Below are 20,308 nucleotides of genomic sequence, written 5' to 3'. Positions count from 1 at the left end.
GCTCATAAAACTTCATTAAATCTGAAATTTTTTTGGCAGATGAAATGTATTTTTTTATGCCAGTAGGGTATGTCATGATGGTTAAAGTTTTGTTATTTTAGGATGACTACACTGAGAAGGGCTTGGTTAAATTCTTTTGCTAGAAATTTTACCAAAAGCTGTTAATTTTAAGGAGTGCTAGTGGGGTGTGAAAATGCAGTATTATTGAGTTCCTTTATAATAAAACTAGGTTTATTGGTTATATTTTTACAGGGGTTTTGAATATAAATGAATATTATTTTGGGAAGTATTAATTCTGACAACAACCTTTCTCTAAAAGACCCTTGCTCCCTTTGAGTTTTCCTAAAGGATTCTTTGATTTTCCAGGTTTAGGATAGCTACTGCTTAGATCCCAACAGGAAACTAGGACCCGTCTGTGCAAGGAATTCTGATGTGTGAATTTAGAGCACCAAAACCACTTAATGAGTGTCAGCCTATAGCTGTGAAAATGGTAAACTAAGAAACAAAACTGGGATTTCTTTCTGGAATTCATGCTATTTTGCATACAAAGTTGGAGATGGCCTCCTCAATCACAATGCGCTGCTCATAGAACAACCCTGGTTACACATACATATATAGGTGCTTTGTAAATTCTTTACTCAGTTGTCTTGGCCTGCCTCTGCATTGACTCACCTGGTCTCATAACAAAAACGTGCCTATCCTCAAGGCAATCATCACTACCCGAAAAAATTCAAATCAGAATAAAAACACAGCCCAAGACTTCATGCATAGTGGATATATTATCCCTTATCAGGAAACCTGATCCCCAGAAAGCTCTGAATTAAAAGCAGGCTATCTCTTATAGAGTGTTTTTATTCTAATAATTGTAACTTTTATAAACAACATTATTATTGCATTATGTTCTCTTTAAAGTCTGCACTTCAGTAGCATTACAGTGCTTTGATATATGTTGACTGTACAGTAACAATAATAAACATGCTTCTTCTGTGTAATGACTGCCAGTAATTAGCAGAAAAAAAAGATGTATCTTCTTTCCTCCTCCTAGAAGTCAAGCAGTTTTAGCAATTTAGTGTTTTAAGGTCTTTCACTTCAGATTGTTAGTAGAATTTGGAATTTATAAACAGATATATATATTTATTTTAATGTATAGCCAAGTAGGATTTAATTATACCTACAGTTCTTTATTTAAATAGTAATCTCTCTTTCATTATACTGCTAAATGCAATGACTGTGACTGTTAAAATGAATGAGCTGCCAAAATATTTGCCAGTTAAAAGTTAATGAAACCCATTTTTAGCTATTTCTGATTTGTTACTTTAAGCTCTACTACATGGGGAGCACATACAGTACATAATGGCTTAAAGCAGAGTTTGCCTTAACACCAGCCTCTTTTACACAAAGGGGCATATTTATTATGATGAGTAAACTATTCGACAAAGATAAAAATTGGTGTGAAAGTGGGAGTAAAATAATGTGCAGTTTTTTGTGTAGCTTTTTTAAAGAAAACATTTGATGTTTCAAAAGTGGTTTTGAATGAAAAGTCCCTGATTCCTTGACTATGCAGGTGCTAATGCAGGTATCCTGGTTGGGGTACCTGGTAGGTCAGGGTAAGGGGCATAGTGGGTTGAACCAGACCCGTACAAGACTACTGGAAGCCATTCTGTGCATGAAACAGGCCAATTACATTAGGAAAGTTAACCAGCTTGAAATGTCAAAATGTTTTTTTGGGGAAAGACAGAAGCTGTTTGCAATAGCACAAATACACACGCAGAATTATTTCAGGCTTTAGTTTCTCATTTATACAGACCTTTCCAGGAGCACACTCAGTTCCATCAAGAGGGGGTCCCTTCTTGGTTTTACAGAAATAAGGATTATCAGGATGGTTGCACCACAACTGTTTACAAGGCTCGAATGTTCTGAACTGAAACACAGGGAGTAAATCTGTAAATTTACAGTACCACATTTGAAATATGCACATACTGGTTGCAAAGAGATATTCAACATATGCTGCTAATCTGTTACCTATATAGAGATACAATAATGTAAAAAATGCTTAACATTAAAATAAATAGTTACACGCTAAATTTATAAATGCTTTTAAATGCATGAATAGATTGTAAGCTCTACGGGGCAGGGACCTCCTTCCTACTGTGTCTCATACCACATGGCACTTATATATATATATATATATATATATATATACATATATCTATTTAGTGTATTTATTTATTATATCACTCATCCTCCCTGTGTGTAATTTTGTTTTCTGTAAGACTGTACAGCGCTGCGTACCCTTGTGGCGCTTTATAAATAAAGTTATACATACATACATCTAGCGGGTATATTTTAATCTACATACTGTATATACATTGAAAAGCATTATTGTAGCTTAGTATTTAACATTCAGCAATAATCGAGTGAGGTAAAATGCCTTTTTAATAAAAAATAAACTGGTTTCTTGAAAACAATCATGAAACATCTCTATTGAAAATATACATTTAACCACATATATTAACATGGATGAACATAAAGGTCCCTGTCCTAATCAACCCCTGCAGAGTTATGCGAAAAATACATTAATCACACAATGTTATCAGTGTCCCAAACATAAATACACAATGTGCATTACTAAATAAGCTGTGTATGGGAAAGGCTGGACACTCCTGGGGGCCTCCTCAGGGTATTGGTAAAACATCTGCATAGATGTCAATAAACCATTTTGGCCTCATTCCATCTTGGCTGAAGTATATAAAGCACTTTTCTATTATCTCCAGTTATTCCTACATTCAACTTTCACTTAAAAGGTTGGATTTTTTCTTTCTGTTAATTAAATGGTAAAGAATGGACTGTAAGGGATTTTTTTATAAGCTGGTATCAATAACACATTTACTACCATGCCTGCTGTCAAAGTAAATAATATCTAGGCTACTAATTCTTTTTAGGTCACAGCAACATAATTCTTAAGGCCTAGTGCATTATCTCATTTTAATTCAGTACTACAGAATCACTATATAGATTATAGATAGAGTATAATGTTAAAGAGGTGCAAAGTTCACCTGTACAAAAGAGTTTGGGGAGTACTGGGAGGTTAATAATAACACAGCATCCCCTCTGGTTGTGTGGGACACAGCAAAGGCGGTGGCTAGAGGTACCCTGATTGCCACAATACACGCAACAAGGGAATAAAAAAAGACAGAGATTAAAGCTGCAGAAAAGGAACTATTTAGGGCAGAACAGGCTCATTGTCAAGCAAAATCCAAAGACACCCAGGACTCATTATCTAAGGCCCAAAGAGATCTAGATCTTCTGCTAGCAGATAGTACTACGAAAAAACTACTATACTCTAAACAACGGGGATTTGACTTAGGCAATAAGAATAGCAAAACTTTGGCATACATGGCAAAGTTGACTGACCCAATTACTGTAATTCCGGGCATTAGAACCCAAACCCAAGAAATAGTCACTGATCCCACAACTATGGCCAACATGTTTGCAGAATACTTTAAGGAGATTTACTCCCCGCAAACCTGTACCTCCGGGATTAACAATTTCTGGGATCCTCTGAACTCCCCCAACTGTCACCTGCAGAAGTAAAACTCCTGGACAACCCACTCACAAAAGCAGAAATTGACGCAGTAATTGCAGACCTCCCAGCAAACAAAACTCCTGGTCCGGATGGACTACCAGCTGCCTGGTATAGATTACTGGCTGACCAAATTACCCCTAAGCTCCTTGAAACATACACATATGCATCACAGACAGAGGAACTCCCTTCCTCATGCTACAATGCAATAATCACATTAATACTTAAGGATGGGAAAGACCCATACTCATGTGAGTCTTACAAACCTATTTCTTTGATCAACACTGACACTAAAATACTCGCAAAAGTACTAGCAAACAGACTCATAAAAGTAATTACATCTTTCATCCATTCTGACCAGACAGGCTTTATGCCGCATAAGACCACCTCTATCAATCTCAGGCGACTATACACACATATTCAGCTAGCAAACCAATGTCAAACTGCTGGGGCAGTAGCCTCACTAGACATAACCAAGGCGTTCGTCAATTGGCAATATCTGTGGCAGGTGTTGGAGAAAATAGGGTGTGGCCCTATGTTTATCTCATGGGTCAAACTACTGTATAAGAAGCCAGTAGCGCAAGTCAGGGTCAACAACACACTATCTGAAGTATTTGCGTTAAAAAGAGGTACCAGGCAGGAATGCCCCTTGTCACCCCTTATATTTGCACTGGCCATTGAACCTCTGGCAGCAAAAATAAGGCAAACTCCCATGGTAAAAGGAATTAAGATTGGCAACCTAGAGGAGAAAGTGGCACTATATGCAGATGATGTACTACTCTTCCTAGCAGACATTAATCTCTCACTACAAGAGAAATATTGGAGAAATTTGGGAGGCTAAGTGGCCTATGGATAAATAAAACTAAATCTGTACTTTTTCCACTGGAGATAACCCTCCCGCTCTTTCACTAGTATCTAGATTCCGCTACCTTGGCATTTTAGTCACAACAGACCCATCACTGTACACCAACGAGAATCTAGAGTCCATCCTTGCAAAATTCAAATCTGTAACTCCGCACTGGAACAAATTACCGTTGACGCTATGGGGAAGAGTAAACCTCTCTAAAATTCTATACCTGCCCAAATTTCTATACCCACTGTGGAACTCGCCGATATATATAACTAACCAGTTCTTTAAAAAACTAAACAGTGAACTAATTTCTTTCATCTGGGCCAACAAAGCCCCAAGAATAGCATGGCTTACACTCAAGGCCCCAAAAGAAAAAGGGGGGCTGGCTCTACCCCACTTACAAAATTACTACTTTGCAGCCCAACTATCCTATATACATAACTGGTTTAGCCCTGACCGCAGCAACTCATTGACTGCACTGCATGCGGCAATTATGGGCTCCTTAGAGGCCATACGCAACTTGCCATATAGATGACAGGCTGACCTTCCCCCCTTGCCCGAGGTACTTACCACTCCTAGGAAAGCCTGGGTTAAGCTACAAACTAAGGTCCGTACCCCTCTTTCTCAATTATCAGGCAAAGCGCCCCTATGGAGAAACTCCAACCTACCACATATGAGACGCTTAGTCGACTTCCAATATTGGCCACAATTAGGAATCAGACACCTAGATGATCTACTGGTGGAAAACTGCTTTGCATCATTAGAACAACTGAAAGTCAAACTCAATGGGCCAAATTTTCAGTCTTTTCTTTATCTTCAACTTAGACATGCCTTTCATTCCCAGTTTGGGACCTACCAACTCTCACCCACATTACTGTTGTGGGAAGCTAGACTCTGGGCCTTAGACCCCACCAAACTAGTCTCTCAACTATATAGCATAATCCAGACCTCACACCCGGCTCCATTTGAGGCCAAACGTAAATGGCTGGCAACTGTTCCATCCCTAGACGAGGATCAGTGGGACGAAACAACTGATAACTTATATGACTTCCTAATATCACTCAGAGGTAGAATGATCCAATTTAAGATGATTCCCCAAATATACATTACCCCCCAGAAACTCAAGGCCATGGGGGAATTAGAAAGATCTAAATGTGTGAAATGTAATATGGCAGAGGCAGGGTTCCTTCACTTGATTTGGGACTGCCCCAAAGTACTAACATACTGAACAGAAGTCACTCACTATATAGAGGAACACCTGTCCCTTCCTGGCATCAGGTCCCCCGAAGTATGCTTGTTAGGAATAATTGACGAATTAATACCTCTTCAAAAATCAAGAACATTACTACGCTCCCTTGTGTTCTTCGCAAAGAAGGTAGTAATAATGAAGTGGACGAGCCCCATTCCTCCCACAATTCAACAATGGATAGAACTAATAAATGGGACACTTCCACTGATCAGACTGACATACAATGCCCGGGGTGCACCTGGGAAATTTGAGAAAATATGGGAAACCTGGCTAGATGCCAACCCCAGTATATCTCTACCGGATGATTAATACGCACATAACCCCTGGTGTACCTTGACAAGTTGATACCACATGGAGTTCTACCTGTCACCAAGTGTATAATGTAAATGATATGTAAGTAATAAAGATGGTGTAAGTGCCAAGTTACTTTATCTGTTTTTCTCTTGTTTTATTTTTGTTTGTTTAAAAATGCAAAATAAAAACCTTTTAAAAAAAAAAAAAAGAGGTTCAAAGTTCCTTAAGTCCTAGTAACATCTAGTAAAAAATCAGTAGGCTGCATTTACTGGTCTGCTATTGTAAAACAAACATCTGATCGATTGCTGTCGGTTGCTAAACCTGTACCAAACTTCTTAACTTTTCCTATAATAGCACCCAAAGTGTAACTGCTATACCTTCAGTGAGGGCATACATCCATCAGATCACCTATCAGTGCATGCATAGGTCGGTCTGAAATCTAATTGTTCCAAGATTATATGGACTAACTGATTTAGCTACTTCAGACCAATCAAACCATTTGTCTGATTTTGGTTCCATTAACTGTATAAATCTACAGCTTTTCCTAGGAAAACTTAGTTAATATTTGCAGGAATAAAGATTTTTGTATAAAATCTTTTTAAAGGGATACTGTCATGGGAAAACATGTTTTTTTCAAAATGCATCAGTTAATAATGCTTCTCCAGCATCCAGCAGAATCCTAGCTATATTCTTCATTTCCCAGAGTGCCACAACCATGTGACCTCTGCTCTGATAAACTTCAGTCAAACTTTACTGCTGCACTGCAAGTTAGAGTGATATCATCCTCCTCCAAGCAGCCAATCAGCAGAACAATGGGAAGGTAGCAAGGTAGCAGCTCCCAGTAGATATCAGAATAGCACTCAATAGTAAGAAATCCAAGTCCGGCTTGGAATTCCTCCAGTTACATGGGAGCAGGGCAAACAATAGGTTATCTGAAAGCAGTTCTAATGTGTAGCGCTGGCTTTTCTGAAAGCTCAGACTCAGGCACAATGCACTGAGATGGCTGCCTACACACCAATATTACAACTAAAAAAATGTACATTTGTTGGTTCAAGAACAGCATTTTAAATGGTAGAGTGAATTATTTGCTATGTAAATAGTGTAATTTAGAAATAAAAGATATACCATAAAAATCATGACAGCATCACTTTAACTGTAACAGCTGTTGGTATGAATACCTAGTTTCTGAAAAGTCAGACTTCCCCTCAACTACAGGTTTAGGGTGCAGCACTTGAACCACAGACATTAAGTGATAAGTGAAAATTCTCCTTCATATTTGGTGGTGTGAATGACTGGCAGTAATTGCATCAGTGAATGGTCTTGGGCACAGGCACCCAGCACAATGTGAGGGAAACAAGTCACATATGTAGCAGTCATATAAGTTGAGGAGGAAAATTTGCTGCAATACATTTTTGGTTTGACAAATTACTTAGTATTAAGTTTGCAGCAGCTGTAATTCAGTGTTTCATGAATAAAGATAATTAAATGTGTTTACTCTAATAGCTCATTGATCTAATAGGAAGACATAAAATGCTGATTTCAAGCCTCCTGCTTGAAGACTTTTACTTGTGGTGCTTTGCACCAGCTGTGCCTTTATTAGTTATGCACATGGACAGTATTGGAAATTTACTTACTGCACATGCATTGCAAGTTTATCTAAAGGATCAAGGATCATTGAATCATTTAAACATTGTGGCAATTCTTACTCTGACCAGTTTGCTGTTCGATAAAACAAAAAAATAGAAGAATGTCTCTCCTACTCAAACCTAACTCAAAATAAAAGGAATTGAAAAAGCACTGCATTATTGCTCAACATTATGGGTCTGTTAAACAAAGTTTGAATGTTATGGCTGCTTACATGTTCGCCGGTGGGATGGCAGGGGGAAGGCAACTCGGGGAGATTAGTCGCCCGCGAGCAGGGAGTTTTGCCGCGGGCGACTAATCTCCCCGTGTACCAGAGCCCTAAGAACAAGATAATTTGGAAATTACACTATAGACACTATATTCAGTAAATAAGATGATTACCCATGAACTCATTGTACAGATTACTGACTCTCCCTTACCTTGAGCTATAATATTTTTTAATGGAGAATGATATTCTTTTTCTTTATATACAATTAAACACAGATTTAATGATAATATTCCATCGGGATATTTATCACTGCATTTGTTATTTGGTATTAATTGCAATTAAAGTTATGCTTGTAAAAGTCTTTACAACCACAAACATTTAATCAATGTATGTTGTAAAGTTTCTTAGAATTATATTTTCTTTCAAACAGTTTTTGGGTGGGCACTGCTTTAATGGCTGTGAGCAAATCTCTTGTGTCACAACTACCTTACAGGTCCTAGCACAAAAGGCATTTAAGGCAAGAATAAGACACACAGAAAGAGACATAGTTTAAGTATAAAGGAAAAAAAACATATGAAATGTAGCATACTGCAGTGCACATTTTGTAGCCAACGCCAAAGTCGAATCGACATTGTTCATCCATAGAATAGTTAATCCCAGGGAGATCTGGAAGTTTAGGCCAATCATGTTCAAAAGGGTCGTCCAGAAGGCAATCATATGAACTGAAGAATGCAAATAAATCACATGAATTAAAAAATGAAACAAAATAAAAGCCTTTAGCTAAAATCAGAAACCATATAATATTTTTTCACCTGTGGAATCATCAAATATAACAGGCATATTACAGTGGAGATTAAAGTAAACAGATCATAATCATTAACCAAAAACATTACTATAATGATACACAAAGGGTGCTCTTAATTTATTCATAACATTTTAATTGATTTGTGCCAGAATTATATTTAAATAAAAAACTCAGGCGCTAGATAGATGTAAGTAATATAAATTAAAATATACCGTAGTAGTTATTTCAATAATCCTTGTACAGTGCCACACAAATAATTACATTAAAATAGTAAAATATTTACTGTTTGACAAACACATGCTTAGATGTTTACTTGCAAAAACAAAAATCAGAAATTACCAGAACTGTGATACATAGGTCCTACTTTGAGTTTACATATAATCGCCATCTTCAACTACAAAGTTAGGAATGTATGGGTCAACTAATTCAGGGATCTAAATCAACTCTGAATTCTGTGTTTAGTTTATGTTTGTTTGGCACTAAATACACAATGCTAAATAAACAGCATTACTGTTTATATTTCAGCCTAAACAAACTATTTTTATGAGACAGGAAGCATAATTATTTAATTTAATTGAAATTTAAAATTAAGCAACCATAAAATAAAAGAACAAATGGATATACTTACTGTATGTATCTTTTTAGTTCCTGACCACTACACCGAGACCAATGATATCGATGAAATGCTGCTTGTACCAGGGGAGCCATAACACTGCCCATAGCTGTTTCATCCCCACATCTGTTTCCTTGGCCATCATGTTCCATTCCCAGTCTATGATTATAAAACAGACTCATTTAGCCGGAAGTTACCTTTACTATAAAACCCTATTAATATACTACATATATATGTTTTAAGAAAGAGACTGTATAACAATGCATACTTTCCTTTTCTTAGGTGTTGATTACAATTACAAATGATCAATGATTCAATATTATGCACCATTTCTAAGCATTTATTGGATAAATAAATATTGTATATTCTTAACTTAATGGTTCATATACAAACATATACACTCTGCTTATATTCCTGTAATTTATATTCGTAAAAACAATGAATTCTGATGTCAGAGAGTCTGTGTACAATTGTAGACAACCTGCAGCAGAGATGTCATTACAAAATAATGTCCTCTTACTAAAATTAATAAAAACATTAGTAGTTACCTCAGAGTTATGTGAGCGGTATAAAACATGGTCACATAACTCCTTAGTGAGATCTAATATCTTTATATATTACAGTACATTAGCCACTATATGTAGGATAGTATTTTCTGCTTTAAATAATGGTGCTACACAACCTTACTCCCAGTGTTTTCCTGTCATTCTTCTCAGCTACACATACTGGATTGTAATTCCAGGCTACTGATCTTGTTTGCAACAAACTGATTCATGCTATACAGGCAGTATGATCTTGTTCCTAACATGAGTGCTGGCATGTCAAGTTTGGCTAAAAGGTGGTGCTGAAACACTGCTGGTAATACTTTCCGTATACATGTATGGTTATATAATCTGGTCAGCAAAGATGAGCCAAGATGAACTGTGTTAGTCTACATATCCAAGAAATATGTCACCATATGTAACTGAAAGGGCTAAATAGATTGAATAAAAGACCATCTTACTCAGGAGTACAAAATGTACAATTCACAAAAAGACATAAAATGCAAAAAGAAAAGCTCGCTAGTATATGTGTACTTAAAAAGCATTTGATAAGCTGCCTTTGTTTCTTAAATATGCCATAGCCAATTTGCCTATGGTCTTTGTTTTTTATTCTTTGTGTGATTTTGGAAACACTTTTTTGTTCTGCAATTCCACATTAACTGCTAGTTTTGAGAATCATTGTTACAAATATTTGCAGAGGCAGACTAAGAACAGCTCCTCAGGTTCATCTGTTGCTGTCTAATATAATTAGAAATAATGTAATAAATGATTCAATGTTTGCTACAGATCTGGGAAAATGTGTGTTTTATTATATTGGCTTATAATTACTAAGGTGATTTGCTACACATAACACTGGTCATAGATTACTTTACCAAAACAAATTTTATTGAAAAAAAATTAAACACCATTCTGAATGACAACAATATAAATAAAATACAATAAAAAAATAAAGTTAATAGAAATGCCATACCCCCTGGCCACCAATGACAGAGTATGTCAAATTTGAGGTTATCCAGGTCCTTATAGTGCTGAGTAAATGTATTTACCAAGTCCTATCCCATGTACTGGTTTGGGATCAATGGCACAGTTCTGAACAGTGAAGTGCAGAGCACTAATTGAGTTCCCCTGGTTTCCCCTCTAAGACATGGGAGGTGTGTTTAATGTAGGTTGACTAAAAAAAAATTGTACCTCTAATGAACCCTCTTCCCATATAATGTAAGCAAAGTAAGGGTTTTTCCCATATATATAGATATATTTAACATTAATCCCTGTACTAAGACTCCTCACCTCTTTGTGCCAGTGGTTTTAGGAGTCAAAAGTGGGACCTTAACCTCCTAAGTCCTGGGGTGAGGGTCCATCAAGTTCTCTATAAATAAAATAAAAGGAGAATTGTTTACCACCTAAGGACCCTTTAGCAAAGTGAACCAAATCCTCTTGTCCTAATTTCCCCAATAAAAATAAAAGGTGGCATTTAAAAAACAAAATACCCTAATGAAAAAAATGAAAAAGCTAGGGATGCATAAGCAAAAGGCAACCTGGTCTAAAACTCATTTTCTTTTAAAGAAAAATGTAAGGCAATCTGTTTTTTATCAGCAGCACACAAGGGATTCTTGAAAATCTGTAAAGCCATCATGATTTTTACAAATGTTTATGACAGCAAACAAAACTTACACATGGCCAGTTTCATGGGCAACCACAAAAGCTGATGAAAATCCATCTTCATGATTCAGAGTACAACTTCTCATTGGATGGCACATACCTGTCACTGGGGCATATCCTGTATGAAAGAGGTTTTAATGAATACAAGGACTTCTAAATACAATATTAATCAAAAATAACAACAGTTACACCCCCTCTATTAATTTTGCTGTTATCTTTCAGGGTTTCTCTGTGGTTCACCTTCAGCCTAACTTTTAGTAAGTTATGGAATGGCCTATTCTTAGCAACTTTTCAAATGGTCTTCATTTTTAATTTTTTATAGTTTATGAATTATTTGCATTCCTTCTGACTCTAACTTTTAAATGGGGGTCATTGACCCCAGCAAGCAGCAAGCTATTGCTCTGTAAGGCTACAATTTCATTATTTTTACTTGTTACTTAGCTTTCTATTTAGGCCCTCTTCTATTCATAATCCTGTCTCTCTTTCAAACCACTGCCTGGTTGCAAGGTCAACCATAGCAGCCAGATACCAGCTGAAATTTCAAACTGGAGAGCTGCTGAACAAAACGCTAAATAATTAAAAAAACACCCAAATAACTAAAAAAAAAAAATGCACAACTGCAAATTGTCACAGATAGCATCCTCTACATCATACTAAAAGTTAATTTAAAGGTGAACAATCCCTTTAAGGTTATCATTAATTGAGAGGCTTACTAGCCTTACTTTTCCATGCTTCCTCATACAGCCTATGGAAAGTGTCAGTCCCACCAATAATAACCATCACTAAGCACCATTTACAAAAATATAATTTACAGGATAGTCATGGCTCTTGTGTATTTTATAGTAAAAAATGTACATCCTATTGTAAAATATAAGCAAATCACAAGTCACCAAGGAGTTCCATGACCAGATACAGGAACAAGGCCGAAGGATGTATGCTTTAATACAGGTCATGGAAATCCGAAAAAGATTTGGAAAAAAACACTAAGAATAACTAGTTTTACTAGCTACTATTAACTGACAGAGATACTAATTTTATTTAGTTGTCAGCAGCATAACAATAATGTTACTGACTTTGAACCTGTTACAATAGTATAACTAGGAACTCTTTAGATTTCTAGCTGATTGCCCTGCCTTTCTGCTATATTGTGACTGACATATTGTACACTAATTTTTATAAATCACCTTGCATTCCAGCTGGGCCAAAATCTTGTCTGGTCAGAAAAATGGCATGATCGTGGTGTTCAGAATGGTTGGGATCTGCTTTCTGTTGTTGGCTTGCCCAGCGGCACACATTGTCTAAACTCCTTGATGGGCTGCCTCTTTCAATCAAGCTAATAGACTTAACAAAATGTAAGACACAATATTATGGAATAAAATGGAATGTTGATTTTTTATCTTTTACACTTCTGTTACTGCACTTTTATTGCCATTCAATTAATACTCCTGTTAATTAATAAATAAATACACAATTTAAAAAACTGGGACTTCTCTACAAATTGCCCACCTGTCAAACAAAACAAGTATCCACCTATGATGCTTGCTCTTTCTGTTTAATTTTAACACTGTGAAAAATTTCAACATAGCTAAATGAGGCTACTTCAAATACATTGCTTTATTTCATTTCCCAAGACTAAACATCAACTTACCTAATGGAATGGTATGGGTATACACTATCTGAGAACGCTTTCCCAAAGTCCTATTGAGGACCTTCCTTAACAGGTACAACTAGGAAATGCAGTATGCTTTATAAAGCTGGTTTTTACCTCACTGACAAGGCCAACTGTCAGACATCAGCAACCCACAAATCTTTAATTATCATCTCTAATAACTGAGTTACAAGGTTCTGTGTATGGCCCAACGGGGATCAGTCAATATTTACTGAATGATGAAGTTGTTATGTTGCATGTACTACATTAAATAACACCCACGTTTCTTGTGTTATGCACTATTACTAATGCTTCAAAAAAAACAAAGTAAAAGTACTCAAACAGCAAGTACCATGCAAATTCATTATACTGTTTTTGTGGTCATTTCGATTTTCTCTGCTGTTTAAATAAAAAAATAAGATTTCTTACCTTTGCATAACCCAACATTATCATACGGACCAGAACTATATTGATATGGACCCCAATTGAATCATCATGGTAAATTTCATTAACCTGAACAAGAGAAAAAAAAATGTACTCTGATGCATATATAAAAATATATACTATATTATAAAATACAAATGTGTTTAATATATATATATATTTCATTTACAATTCAGTGTTCAATATTTAATTTAAAATTCTTTTTAAAATAATGTACATCATACCATTTTAAGATCTCTGCATTTAAAATACATTAAAATGTAGGTTCCACTGAAATGTTTTGGTAGGTTGAATGCATGCATTACTTAAATGCACGCAATTTAATCCAAAATCTTATTTGGAAACAAACTATTACAATGTAATGGAAACCCTGCAGCATGTTTACTCTGGCCATTAGAGAGGGAACAAAATACTTAAGTTTAAGAGAAAGCTCTACAAAGATAACAAGTTTCATTACAAGGACATGAGTTTCTACTTGAATAATTTTGGAACAAAGTGACTTTTCAGAGTTCTTAGAATATTGGCCACTGGTTACATTTCTCTTGAAAAAATAAAACCAACATTTCATTTGTTTTGCAAAGAGGGAAAAATAAAGTAATAGGAGTCTTTTTTTTAACAATTAGGTATAGTTACTCAAGGCAAAGTCTAGTCTTTTATTGATCACAGTTCCTGGTTCAAAGATCTAACTTCAAGAAAACCGGTGTTTAACTTTAGCAGATCAGAATATGCTATATTCATGTAAATTAGCATTTTGAACAAAATTACTCACAATGTTCATCAGGGTAAGCAGGTAGTTTTGAACGTGCTCTTTTCCATGAAACCTCACAACCGAATCATCCACTCCCAGGAGTACTTCAATGTTGTAATCATTTTCACCAGCATGTCTGCGTCGTCTAAGAGTTTCATTTACTTGCTTTTCGATATTACTGAATATGCTGTCCACATTATCAAGGCCAGCAAAATCTGCCTCTATAAAAAAAAAATCACAAAACATATTAGACACATTTTAGCTTTACGCTGTTAAATTTTGCACTAGATATTTACACACATGATCATAATGAATTACAAAGAGTTCATAAGGTTAGTGTCACTTCCACCCTTACCACTAAATAGAACGCAGCAGAATTACCCTCTGCTGACCTGTGGTCTTTTTCACCTTTTAAAAAATATGCCCCCACAACTGAATTATGCACAGTTTAGGGCAAGAGACACATACTGTACGCCCTCACTACCTCCTGCCTATACAAGTATTGTAAGCACTTGTGTTGTGTTCTCCCCAGTACAATAAGACAGTCTGAATATAAATGCACTTTAAAAATAAGCTAAAAGAATAATGATATATGCTACACAATGTGAATGCTGTTTCGCAAATCCCTTCAACTAATGCAAACCAGCAGGCCAGCTTAGAAATCTGGGAATCTGAGATAAATTGCCAGCTTCTCTTAATAAATACATACATTAATAAATATGTGCTTTAATAATCCATAGGTTATCTACAGATGTATCGGCACACTTAGAAAAGTGTGTGTGTGTTTGTGTGCGCCTGCATGTGAATGGAATACATATAACTTACAATAGAAGCTACTGTATTTCAGCAGGAGGGTCTCTTTGAAAAAAAAACATTAACATTTGGTTTTCCACATCAAAAAAAGGTTTCTTTATGCTTCATTCAAAACAGCAATTTGGTTACTGTGGGTAAAACACCAGACATGCCACAATGTTACAGTTCTACCTCAAGGTTTTAACTTAAAAGTGGGAACACTGTGTTAGCATGTAGGTGATAAATTCATATGCTAGGTCTTGTTCTAAAATGGGTTCTTACTGGCTGATCTAGCAGGTAGAGTTAAACACATGCAATGGAAATATGCTGTCATCATGCGATAAACCTGCTGTTATGAATAGAATATTCATCACAACTATTTGTGAATACGCTTGTCACTAAAATTCTCAACATGAGTATATTTTAAACATTTTGGTGGGGACTGGCATGTTTAGCATAGAAACTAGGGTGACCAGATCACTTGAAAATGCAAGGACACAGCAATAAATTCATGTTGTAGGGCACCACTGACTACATTTAAAATAAACTGCAAACAGTTCAGCCCTGCTAGCTGGATTTTTTAGACGTATTTTTGAATTAATTAAATTTGAATTAATAGAAAGTATACTGCAAGAAATATAGCTGGCAATTGGAAGTAGCGCAGGAAATGTAATTGGGATAAAGTTCAGGTAATTAAGTGTGCTCCACAATTTGTCATGTGTATTGTTGGTGTCATAACTTCAATGCAAGTGCACACATGTGCAGCTTACAGAAAGCACTGTCCGAAAGTTCAGAGCCTCAATCTTCAATGTTCCAAGAAAGCCATTAAAAGAAATTACGTAGTAAATGGGCCAAAGTTTTCCCAGTGAATTAACTCACATGGGATATTTTCATGTGCTTGGTTTCTGTGGGTATACCTCCCATCTGTTTTACAGATTCAGTATGTGCAGTGTTTATGTTATCATAATGTCCTTCACACTGAGAGTATGTCTCAAAAGCTGTAGCGAGGCAGGAACTGAACTTTGGATATTTTGCATGAGTTTCAGTGCTAATTCGAAGGAGAGATTGAACATACAGTTAGGTCCATAAATATTTGGACAGAGACAACTTTTTTCTAATTTTGGTTCCGTACATTACCACAATGAATTTTAAATGAAACAACTCAGATGCAGTTGAAGTGCAGACTCATCTTTAATTCAATGGGGTGAACAAAACATTTGCATAAAAATAAAGCATTTTTTTAACACAATCCCTTCATTTCAAGGGCTCAAAAGTAATTGGACCATTGACTCAAAGGCTATTTCATGGGCAGGTGTTGGCAAGTCCGTTGTTACGTCATTATCAATTAAGCAGATAAAAGGCCTGGAGTTCATGTGTGGTGCTTGCATGTGGAAGATTTAGACAACATGCGGTCAAAGGAGCTCTCCATGCAGGTGAAAGAAGCCATCCTTAAGCTGCGAAAACAGAAAAAAACCCATCCGAGACATTGCTACAATATTAGGAGTGGCAAAATCTACAGTTTGGTACATCCTGAGAAAGAAAGCAAGCACTGGTGAATTCAGCAACGCAAAAAGACCTGGACATCCATGGAAGACAACAGTGGTGGATGATCGTAGAATCATTTCCATGGTGAAGAGAAACCTCTTCACAATAGCCAACCAAGTGAACAATACTCTCCAGGGGGTAGGCACATCGATATCCAAGTCTACCAGAAAGAGAAGACTGCATGAAAGTAAATACAGAGGGTGCACTGCAAGGTGAAAGCCTCTCATAAGCCTCAGGAATAGAAAGGCTAGATTGGACTTTGCTAAAGAACATCTAAAAAAGCCAGCACAGTTCTGGAAAAACATTTTTGGACAGATGAAACCAAGATCAACCTATACCAGAATGATAGCAAGAAAAAAGTATGGAGAAGGCATGGAACAGCTCATTATCCAAAGCGTGGTAAAACGCGGTGGAGGCAGTGTGATGGCTTGGGCATGCATGGTTGCCAGTGGCACTGGGACACTTGTGTTTATTAATGATGTGGCACAGGACTGAACCAGCCAAATGAATTCTGAGCTGTTCAGAGACATACTGTCTGCTCAAATCCAGCTAAATGCAGTCAAATTGATTGGGTGGCATTTCATGATACAGATGGACTATGACCCAAAACACACAGCCAAAAGCAACTCAGGAGTTTATTAAAGCAAAGAAGTGGAAAATTCTTGAATGGCCAAGTCAGTCACCTGATCTTAACCCAATTGAGCATGCATTTCACTTGTTAAAGAATAAACCTCAGACAGAAAGGCCCACAAACAAACAGCAACTGAACCGCTGTAGTAAAGGCCTGGCAGAGCATTAAAAATGAGGAAACCCAGCATCTGGTGATGCCCATGAGTTCAAGCCTTCGGGCTGTCATTGCCAGCAAAGTAGTAGAAATGAACGTTTTATTTCCAGTTATTTAATTTGTCCAATTACTTTTGAGCTCCTGAAATGAAGGGATTGTGTTAAAAAAAATGCTTTAGTTGCCTCACGTTTTTATGCAATCGTTTTGTTCACCCCACTGAATTATAGCTGAAAGTCTGCACTTCAACTGCATTGGAGTTGTTTCATTTAAAATTCAGTGTGGTAATGTACAGAACCAAAATTAGAAAAATGTTGTCCCTGTCCATATTTATGGACCTAACTGTATATTAAGGCCTTGCATTTAGTTAATATTAAGTTATGGATTCTGTGTCTCATTTCTCAATTCTCTGGCAATGAATAATACATAGTACTTATGCAATTTATGATGTCTGGGTCTCATTACTACAATTCTGTTTCCAGTTATAGTTTTTGTGAATACAGCTAATACTGGCCCCAGTTCAGGTATTAGTAAAAAAAAAAAAAAAAGATAATAAAGGATTATGAATAACTCTCCTGGGCTGTACTTGGCCTGATACTATTTGTTTTACAGCTTTTACTATTATTATGTTTTCTGCATTTCTCATAAATAATAAGCATTGTGGGTATTATCATTTCCATTATTTGGCCTGTTATCTATTAAGTGTTGGGGACAATTTGAATTTTCCTTGTTCCTTCTATACTGAGAGGGAATCCTTTTAGGCCTGCTGCTTATTGTTTCTAGTAACCCAGCCAGAACAAGTTGCAGCAATTGGAAAGACTCAAAGTAACATATTGCAAAAAGTAGGGTTAGCCTTTATTAGGAACTGAGTGTAGCAACTAGGAAAAAAACACAAACACTTTTGGAGCAATATGTACTTTTATCGACTTAAGTTGTAGTTGTAAAAGGACACTCACAACCTTGAAAAATTTTATAGCATAGCTGTCATAGGGTAGGTGGTAAGGACAAGGCTCATTAGCACACACTTACCGGTGCTCCAAAACTTGTTTGTGTGATTGGCAGGCGAGTTAAGGGGAAGTGGGATATCCTTGCCTCAAACAGCCTGCCATTCATGAATACAGCACTGATGTTTTGCTGTATTTGTGGGGGGTAAGTAAGTAAGCAAAGAGCTCAAAGACCGACATCCGTGGTGCAATATGCTGCTAAAGTGCAAAAAACTGGCAGTTTGTGTCCATTTTTTGCACTTTGCACCCTGCACTTTGTAAATGACCACCTCTATAGTTTTGCTTTGAAGTGAGCAGGTATCTGTCACAGTATGTTTAATAGGGTTTTATTATTATTTTATAGCATAACAGAGTTTTGCAGCACAGACAGTGTTAGGCAATGTTATGGGATTAAATAAATTTATATATATATATATATATATATATATATATATATATATATATATATATAAAAGAAACAAAAGGAGAACTCCCTACAAACAATCAACTGCCCCAGGTGCTGGCAAGAAGTTTATGTAAATGAAGAACAGAGAAGAACAGAGAAATAAAGTTCTTTTTAAGTCCTTGTGTGTGCGGCATTCTGTTCTTATATATATATATATATATATATATATATATATATTTATATGTAATTCACATAGTGTTGGTGTCCCTTACAAAAGTTCCAACAGGAACTGAAACGTTGGACTGAATAAACCTCATCGCTTATTTTCACTTGATTATTGTTGTGTCTAAATTCCTGTGAGTGCTATCACTAACTGCGTAAAATGTCTGAATACTGCACTGGAACCCAGGTATTATCTCCATGCTGGCAGTGTGCAGTTTTCCCGACTATTTATTAAAACATATAATTTGGCATTGTTGTGCACACTGTGGAAGTTTTCAGATACTAAACTAACTATACCAAGAGGGGCATTTATTACTGTTCTATTTTAATTTTCCTGCTCCAAAATTATTACAAGATCTTTTATTGCTTCATGGTTTGGGTTTTTTTTATGCTTGCATTGGTATAACAATATGAAACAGTTGGGGATTCCGTGATTTTTGTTCATGCTGTTTCAATTCAGATCTTTTGATAAATGACTGATATTCATGGAATTGAGTTTAATTGTGGTTTCAGAAACCTCTAACACCACCAAAATGAGATTGTTGATAAATGGGCCTTCCTGCTTTATAAAATGAAATAGTTGAAAGCTGTTGCTTTCTCTTGCTTACTTGCTCTTACCACTTTGCTAAATAATATTCCCAAGGATTCACAATCCTGCATAGGATTCAGACTAAATTTTTGAAACAGTGCTAAAAAATGCTTTGTTAAATCAATAGCACTGGGCAATTCCCAGTGTTATGCCACACTATAGAGTCTTCGTTTCTGGTCAGTTATTTGTTTAACACAACACCGATGTTTGAGTGCCAACATGTGGTGAAACAGATCAAAGATGCTCTGGCACTAAAAGGGTCAAAAAAGTTAAGTGAAAGGGAGGGAAAAAATGGAGGAGGGGATGTAAGCGGTGGTGATAAAAAGGGAGAGAATGTGTCTTTATAGCTTGGGAAAGGCCTCCTACAATGTACATTGAAGAAATCTTTACAGCGGCAATAATATGTCACAGCTATGTGCAAAAATGAGACATACCAATAGGTTTATTTATATCAATAACAATATATCTTCTACTTATGTAACAACCAATATGTATCTTTTCATTGCACAGTCCTTTATTAATTGCATATTAGTATGAATACCATTGTTGTACCCTTCTGTCTTACTGAATAAGGGAAACTGCACAAAGCAAACAGTATGAGGTTAGAATTTTAACATAATAGATATTCATTAACCACAGTTAGTAAATTTGCATACTGAAATAAAATGTCAAGAAACTAACACAGGAAAAATTAAATAAATCT

At 36.2% G+C, this 20,308-nt stretch overlaps 1 protein-coding gene across 1 annotated transcript in view; it reads right to left on the bottom strand.

Moving 5' to 3' along the window:
- The window catches only part of adamts3 (ADAM metallopeptidase with thrombospondin type 1 motif 3), a 113,296-nt gene that overhangs the window by 30,610 nt on the left and 62,378 nt on the right, over window positions 1-20,308 (bottom strand). Inside the window, exons 5-11 of the mRNA XM_012955366.3 lie at window positions 14,309-14,508; window positions 13,525-13,608; window positions 12,632-12,788; window positions 11,460-11,565; window positions 9,262-9,405; window positions 8,418-8,550; window positions 1,808-1,921 (exon numbers count right to left, since the gene is read on the bottom strand). Of these exons, the coding sequence (XP_012810820.2) occupies window positions 1,808-1,921; window positions 8,418-8,550; window positions 9,262-9,405; window positions 11,460-11,565; window positions 12,632-12,788; window positions 13,525-13,608; window positions 14,309-14,508 (938 nt within the window). The remainder of the gene's footprint in view (window positions 1-1,807; window positions 1,922-8,417; window positions 8,551-9,261; window positions 9,406-11,459; window positions 11,566-12,631; window positions 12,789-13,524; window positions 13,609-14,308; window positions 14,509-20,308) is intronic.

Source organism: Xenopus tropicalis, chromosome 1, assembly GCF_000004195.4.
Source record: "Xenopus tropicalis strain Nigerian chromosome 1, UCB_Xtro_10.0, whole genome shotgun sequence".
Taxonomy (NCBI): Eukaryota; Metazoa; Chordata; class Amphibia; order Anura; family Pipidae; genus Xenopus; species Xenopus tropicalis.
The sequence above is the reverse complement of the archived record's forward strand: the minus strand, read 5'-3'. Positions and strand labels throughout refer to the sequence as shown.